This window comes from Drosophila ananassae, chromosome 2L, assembly GCF_017639315.1.
Source record: "Drosophila ananassae strain 14024-0371.13 chromosome 2L, ASM1763931v2, whole genome shotgun sequence".
Classification (NCBI taxonomy): Eukaryota; Metazoa; Arthropoda; class Insecta; order Diptera; family Drosophilidae; genus Drosophila; species Drosophila ananassae.
This window is the reverse complement of record NC_057927.1, coordinates 7811294-7818888: the sequence shown is the minus strand read 5'-3', so window position 1 is coordinate 7818888 and position 7595 is coordinate 7811294. Positions and strand designations below refer to the sequence as shown.

The following is a 7595-nucleotide window of genomic DNA, read 5'->3' as shown; positions in this document are numbered from 1 at the left end:
AATTTTCTTTTTCATTTATAATTTTATTCAACTAGATATGTAAAATGGAATATTCGATTAAATATATATATATACAGTACATATCACTTAATGGGCTTATAGATTACTAACATAATTTCGATTTTCAATACACACAACTACTGTTTACTACATAAATACGGTACGCTGATTCTGTGCTTCCGCCTCGATAACTAGGATGAGGACTGAATGGCATACGATGATTATAATGCACATTATGAGAAATACGTAGAGAATTACAAACTGCTGGCTGCTTTCAGATGCACACAACTATTTGTTTTGTTCGGAGTCTGAAGAGGCATGCGAGACAATGGGGGGAGTTGACCTGCCATCATGCTGCTGCTGATTCACCAAGCGCTGGCGCTCCAAATACATGGACACCTTGATATTTCGCACCTGGTGATTGTCGATGAGTTTCAGTAAAGCGATAACGCCAATTCCCACCGAAATGGCGAACGATCCCCAGGCGCCAAACTGTTTTAACAAAAATTTAATTAGTTATGTCAACGATTTATCTGGGAAGGTACTTACTTGGGTGGTGCCCATTTCAATGTAGAAACCGGAAGTATTGATCTTTTCCGTATCGCCCCGGATGATGTTTTGACCAGCGGAAATCTCGCAGGAGGGAAAACGTTCGGTCATCCCATCGCACCAGACAATAAACCCAAGGGTAATAAAAATTGCTGACAGTATTGACATGGCCAGCATCCAAATACCCAAAACCACATCAATGAACAGTGCTATAAAGGACGCCTCCTCCTTCATCCGCGCGTATCTATTTAGAGAATAAAGCAAACAAGCGTTTAGGTGGTAATGAATAATCAAAAATATTCATAATTAGCTAAAAGTACTGGCGATTACCTGTATATCTGAACCACGGAAATGACGAGCAGGAAAAAGCCAGTGATAAGCGGGAAATTGCAGAAACCACTGGAGGCCCACTGGACATCGAACATACCGTCCTCCTCTCGCCATTTTCCAGTCGTAAACAAAAGACAGTGGCCGCTGCAAGGAATGTAATAGAATTAAATTATTTGCTAGGGGTCGGAAAACTGCGCACTTCCATACCAGAATTGGTCGAGGTTGATGAAGAGCGGCACGATGATGCAGAGCGACAGGATGAAAAGGATGACATGACCTGCTATCTGGCTGAGCAGCAAAACGTTTGCCAGAGCCATTTCGCGTTTTTATCTGAAAAATAAATAATTGGCGAAGAAAAACTGCAGCTGTTTCTGTTGTCTTGTCTGATATATCGTAATATCGGTCAGGTGCATCGGTATGCAAGTTATCGATAATTTGCAGTGGCCCTGGTCTATAGATCGACCATCTCTAGTTCGTCCTCAGCTCGTAAAAAAGTGTAAAATTTGTTTACATTAATAAAAGGTAAAAAAGTGTACTTAAAAGCCACTTACGGTTCCCTATTGACCTAAGATAAGAAAATCCAGGCTAAGGGGCTCCTGGCAAGTGTGTGGGAAGCAGCATGGGGGTGGGGAGTGTGCTGCAATGCAGGCAAGAAGAACAAAGAGCAATTAAAAGCCATGGGGAGTGGGAGAGAGAGAGCGAAGAGAAATGGGAACTGCAGCCGTCGTCTGGTTTCTCCCCCCACCCCCACCAGTAGAAGCGAAAGGTGAAGATCGCTGGGGAGAATTGTATACCGATTGAACAGCACTCTTCCATTTGCTATCTCCCTTGTTCGCAGACGAAGCAAAGACAGAAGAAACTGAAAAGAAAGCAGACCAGCGGACTGCAGTTCGAAAACGACGATGTGCTTATGAGCTAGCCAAGGACCAACAGGACGGCCAAGGAAGCCTAGGAACAAGGTCTGCATTCGGAACTGGAACTGGAACCGGAGGTCAAGTCGCAGGAGGCAGAAGGTGACCTAGTTTGGCAGGCTGAGGAAGGTGAGTGGATTGTGGTCCTTCAACAACACTCACTGACATTGATTGCACCTTACAGTACAATCCCGTTAAGACTCAGGCTGTTCTGTTGTGTTTATCGAACTTGGAGCATCAACGTGCACTGCCATTAGCTGTAACCTTAATAGATATACTTAAAGTAATTAGTGAACTTGACTTGACGAGCAGAATGTCCAATTCCCACTACAACTATCAACACCAACCGCACTCCGGAGGGAAATCACTCAGGTAGCAACGGGGACGGTGACTACCAAAACCAGCAAATGGTCCATCATCCTCAGAGATTGCTCAACGGCCACGGGATGAAGAGCGTGGCGGTGCCGGACATGTGCCTCTTCTGCTTCGAGGTGCTTGACTGCGAGCTGAACAACATGGACGGGACCGGGGGTGCCGCTGTTCAGCAACGATGCCTACCCGCTGTTCGTCACCTGGAAGATCGGTCGCGACAAGAGATTGCGCGGCTGCATCGGCACCTTTAGCGCCATGGAGCTGCATCATGGGCTCCGCGAGTATGCCCTGACCAGCGCCTTTAAGGACTCGCGCTTCGCTCCGATCTCGCGCGATGAGCTACCGCGTCTAACTGTATCCGTATCAATCCTGCAGAACTTCGAGGAGGCTCAGGGTCATTTGGACTGGCAGCTCGGGGTGCACGGCATCCGCATCGAGTTTCTTACGGAGCGTGGATGCAAACGCACTGCCACCTACCTGCCGCAGGTGGCCACCGAGCAAGGGTGGGACCAACTGCAGACCATCGACTCGCTGCTGCGCAAAGGCGGCTATCGGGCTGCCATCACCCAGGAGATGCGAAAGTCCATCAAGCTGACACGCTACCGCTCGCAGGAGATCCAGATGCACTACAAGGAGTACCGAGAGCACCAAGAACGTCGTGCCGGACAGTTCGGCAAGGTGCAATGCTAACAATCGCACATGCCGGGGCCGAGACGATGATCCTGGCTGAGGGCAGGCCTACTGGCAGTCGTCCTCCTTCTGCTGCTAGCCTTTCAGTTCAGTCCAGCTTGGCGCCCGCTCGCTTGATTCAATTTTAAATCCATATAACTTCTTCAAAAAAATATATGTATACCATTAAATGCTTGACTTACTTAAGCGGCCAACCCGTATCCCGTATGCAAAAAAAAAAAAACAAAGAAACCGAAACCTACATTGCAAAGTTGATAAATACTAGATTCAGACTTCCCGAACACTGATTACTTTCATTGATGTTGTGGCTGCGGCCCTTGCTGGTTTCTATTTTAAATCAAATACACAAAGAAACAATATAAAACAAGCATATATAGGAATATGTACTACCGAATCAATACAAAACGCATATATGTAATTCAAGTAAAATGTTCAGCAATTATATTAATAGATTTAACAACTAAACAAATTACATTACTAATTCTAATTCTATGCGCATTAAATAAAGATCGACGCCTTTCGAGTCGTGCAAGACAATGCAAAGTATTGTCCCTCATTACCTCCCGGGAGCGAGTGATCAAGCGAGTTTGAGTCTCAATGGTTTGGCATTACAAACTGACAAACTGACAATGTATATGTTTCCATTATGTTTATTGTTCCATTATGTTGTGCGTTGTTACATGGTTTTGTACTTCTAACTCTAGTCGATAATATCGATATATGTATGTTTTCGGCATTACATTATGGTATAATCTCAACAGGTTGCTATGGAATAATCGGCCCTCTTGGATAAATTGCTTTAAAAAAAAACTGCGCTACGCAGCAAGGCTAATCAAGTGGTCTAACAACTAAGCTAGTAACAGAGCAAGTTAGTCTACGGCTAAAGCGACGAGCAAGCGCTCAATAATTACTGGAATATGGTGTACATGTGCAACTGTATATTTGTATGCATATATTCAATATATATAATATTGTGTAAATCGCGTTGATCGCAATAAAGTATGAGTCCATTGAGCTAGCTTTTGAAAAAGCATTATTATTGTTTCGACAGACGTGTCCAGCGGGTCAGCAAATAATTCTAATTCTCTCCATACCCCTTCAATCTTTATGGCAGTTTCGGTAAATCAAACTATGGAAGCTTCAGTGTCCGAGCTGTAAAATGCAATTTCCCGACAGCTTAGCAAATGAATTACGTATACATCCGTCAATGTAAAAGTTTCCTCTGGTTCCTTTCCTTCCATCGCGCCCGATTTCAGTCTCAATGCTTGCACAGAAACTGCTCCAAGCACTGGCACTAGGTGGTCGATAAGGCATTCCACTCGAACCGCGGATTCTTCGAGTGCGTCACCGGAAGACACTCGGGCTCTACCAGTTTCCACACTCCATCAACCTGTTCCACCGTTGCCAGGCTGCAGTACGGGATCTTGTGAATGACCTGCCGGAGCTCATTGGTGCTCCGCGGACATCCTCCGGTCAACTGGCGGGAGCAGGTGTCTAGCGTTGTGGCATGGGCCACCACCAAAATATTTCCAGCTAAAAGCATTTAAATTATAGCTATGGAGTGCAAGAAATTCTCAATCCTCTACTTACTTGTACGCTCAAGCAGTTGCAAAATTACGTCATGGTTGCGTTCGTAAAACTGCTCTGTCGACTCCTTAAGGCGAACGGTCAGGTCTGATGATGGCTGCACCGGCTCATAGTCTAAATCGATGTCGTATTTGGCTTCGATCAGCTCGTTTTGGACAGCCAGTCGGGCACTCCGCTGGGATACCAGGCCATCCACTCGAACAGGCCTGGCTCAAGTTTAATCTTCTGTTTGCCCTTCAACTTCAAGCCCTCCAAGGCGCTGGTGCAAGTCTGGATGCAGCGGTACGAGGGAGAGCAATAGACATGGTCGATCTGGGCATCAGCCTCCAGCAGAGCTTGACCAATAAGACTGGCCTGGAAGACACCCACGTTGGTCAGCGGCGAATCGTTTTGCCAACCCTCTGGACTATTCTTCCGCCTCGGCAGGGTCTTGGGCATGTTCAGATCCTTGCGCATGTAGTTTCCAAACTCATCGAAGCAGTAAGGTATCCAAGTGCCGAATGTAAAGTCAACGCGCTCCCCATGTCGCATGATATAGACTTTCCGGTTTTTGGCGTGCGAGGCGTCCAGCGAGCCGGGTTGAAGCGAGTGATCCGAGTGGACACTAAGTGTATCGTCCGGGCGAGGAGGCTGCACAGGTGGCGGCTCCACCTGAATTTCGTCTACTGGTTGCTTAGACATTGAGGTCGAGCAGGAAGACATATTGGTGGTTATCTCTATTGTAGGCGTGTTGGGATTATGCTGGTGTGCCAAATTTTGACTATTCAAGAGCTGCACGGAAGGCAGTTCCAGGCAGGGCTTCAGCGTCTGTCGCAAATACTTCTCCACGCTTTGCTCCGACTCCTCAAAAGAAGATCCTTCAATGATCTCCGGGTGTGTTGCGCCTAGAAGTGAAAAATAATTGACAATTAAATCAATGGCTATGTACTTGAAAGTGTAAACTAAACATCCAATTAATTTCTGTATCCAATAAGTTTTAAAATTTCCCCAAATCTAATCAGTAAGATAACATACTTTGTTGCAACTCGCGCTGGCGGTCCTCTGGTTCCGTTGATAAGCTACGCCCGTCCACAATATCCAGATCCTCGGCTGAGGTCAGCGAAGAAGCCACACTCTTGGAGAGCTGCACCACTCGGTGTAGGGTCCAGGCGTCGGACTCGGCCGTTCGTTCAGTGTAGTTGACAGGTAAGTGACCCGTGCTACCAGTTAACCAGGAGATACCCTCTGCCCAGCCGTCACTAGAGCTGTCCACCACCTCGCTATTCAAGTAGATGTAGTCCCCGATGCGCAACTCCAGCTCATCCGTTTCGTGTGGATTGTGCGGATAGACGACCTTTTGGACCTGCAAGAACGGAATCACTAATTAGATTTGATTCAAGGGGATCGCACTGGTATGTGTGCTAACTTGTTTGGTGGCGAGTCGCGGATCACGCGAATAGAGGCGTAGTTCCCAATTTGAGGCGCAGCTGGCGTCTAGTGTTTCCACGAGTGCTTTCAGTGCATTGAACTGTGCCTGCGGGAACTGGTAGGCGAGAGTCAGGTGCAGGCTCTTTACGTGGGGTTCGAGTGAAATGGCTACGGGTAGTCAGAGGTTATTAGTGGAATGAATGCTGGGCGGGACAATTGATTACTGAACACTGAACGTGAGTGTCCGAGCGGTGCTGCTTATATGCGGTTGAAGGAAATAGGGTGAGTCGACACTTTGATAAGAAATCATGCAAACTAAATTTAATCTTTGGGCGATTCCATAGGAAGTTTTGCTTGCAATCGACCCACCCTAAGAATTTTCAAGATATTACAGTAAACAATACAAACAATTTTGAAGCGTCACGAAGAATTGCTCTAATCAGTTGTATAGATTAGTAAATGATCTACTGGTGGTGGTAGTGAGGCATGCATCGGCTGATAAGCTATTGTGTTCTTAGGTGAGTAATTAATTTTTGACTAAGCTAATGGCTTACATCGACTGCTGCGGGGTATACAGCGAGTGCCCGAGGATACTGCTCCGCACCAGGGGAAGCATGCCACAATGGCGTCCAGCTGCTCGTAAGTATCGCTAATGACTGCATCATTAACCAGATCCAAGTCCAGTAATTAGTGGGACAGGCGTGAAAAAGGTAAAACAATATAGCCGTAAGCCACTCCGAAACTTGGAAAACCGTGAACCGAACCGAACAAAATGTAAAATAAAGGAGAAAAAGAAAGAGCCCAAAGAAAGTGCAACCAACAGAAAATAAACTGATTGGAGCGTACTTGAGTTGGACACCTCCTTGACGTATTGGAGAGCCAAACGCTTAAGGTAGTTAGCATCCTCCTCGGCCACAAAGAAGCCCATAAAGTTCTGGCTCATGTAAGGCTCCAGCTTTAGGGGACGATCTAGAAGAGCACCCGTCATGTCCACCACCTGCTTCAGGGACTTGGACAACTGCAGCGAACATTCATCGGGCGCCTATTTAAAAAACCAAGGAACGTAAATTATCCGTGCTACTTTGCGCAAAACAAATGCTTACCTTGAAAAAGGATACCAAAGTTATGTGAGGCACGTAGTTGTGGGCACCGTTCCACCCGCACATCTGACGGGACTTTGCCCAGAACTCCTCCAGCTGCTGTAGGAAGGGGCCGGTAGGACACGCGTAAATGATGTACTCCCTGGGAGCACATTCGTCCAGAGTGGAATCGTTCACATGGGCCAGCAGCCAGTCGGATGCTATTTGCACCCCCCGGTTTCCTGTCGATGCCAGAGCTTTCTCCCTGCAGGGTTGCAAGTAAAAAAATCAATAATATGACTCCACATTAGCCACTTTCGTATAAACCAGGCTATGAAAAATAGTGACAACTCACGCCCTGTGCCTGGGAAAGCCCATTTGGAGCAGCGTCTGCAGCGGTGTCAGGTGCTGTTTCGAGATGCAGATCCGCGTAGGCGTCTGACTCTTGCGAGGCGGAAGCGTGGCCATGTCAGTGCTCCTCAATTATTCCCCGATCCTTTTTTCCTTTCTACTCCTTTCCGTCAGATCCTTTTCAGTGATAATTTTGGCAAAAAGTGTTGATAATGAGTTTACCAATGTTAGGGTTGTTGATAATGTATCAAAATGTCAATATATCGATATTCTTTTGTATATATATGCTGTATTTTATATACTACTCGATTTTTATTGA

At 46.4% G+C, this 7595-nt stretch overlaps 3 protein-coding genes and 1 long non-coding RNA gene across 4 annotated transcripts; 2 read left to right on the top strand and 2 right to left on the bottom strand.

The window, feature by feature from the left end:
• Positions 1-2: 2 nt before the first annotated feature.
• Positions 3-1293, bottom strand: LOC6500753 (transmembrane protein 179). The gene is made up of 4 exons (XM_001953813.4): positions 1087-1293; positions 880-1023; positions 550-793; positions 3-492 (listed from the first exon to the last, which is right to left on the bottom strand). Exons 1-4 carry the CDS (start codon positions 1194-1196, stop codon positions 289-291), a joined length of 702 nt encoding a protein of 233 aa, XP_001953849.1. The 5' UTR covers positions 1197-1293; the 3' UTR covers positions 3-288.
• A 139-nt stretch (positions 1294-1432) lies between these two features.
• On the top strand, positions 1433-3389 carry LOC6499819 (uncharacterized protein CG5902). Its single transcript, XM_014910755.3, is given in 5 exon segments — positions 1433-1645; positions 1718-1919; positions 1975-2163; positions 2165-2311; positions 2313-3389. Coding segments are annotated over 3 exon segments (747 nt in total). The 5' UTR covers positions 1433-1645; positions 1718-1919; positions 1975-2103; the 3' UTR covers positions 2853-3389.
• A 479-nt stretch (positions 3390-3868) lies between these two features.
• LOC6500752 (protein UBASH3A homolog) lies at positions 3869-7543 on the bottom strand. The gene is given in 9 exon segments (XM_001953811.4): positions 3869-4385; positions 4443-4595; positions 4598-5323; positions 5454-5781; positions 5845-6014; positions 6401-6502; positions 6693-6888; positions 6950-7190; positions 7281-7543. Coding segments are annotated over 9 exon segments (2268 nt in total). The 5' UTR covers positions 7394-7543; the 3' UTR covers positions 3869-4146.
• LOC116656556 lies at positions 6006-6615 on the top strand. Its single transcript, XR_004311507.2, has 3 exons — positions 6006-6128; positions 6191-6364; positions 6424-6615. It is a non-coding gene; the product is annotated as an uncharacterized LOC116656556 (long non-coding RNA).
• Positions 7544-7595: the final 52 nt, after the last annotated feature.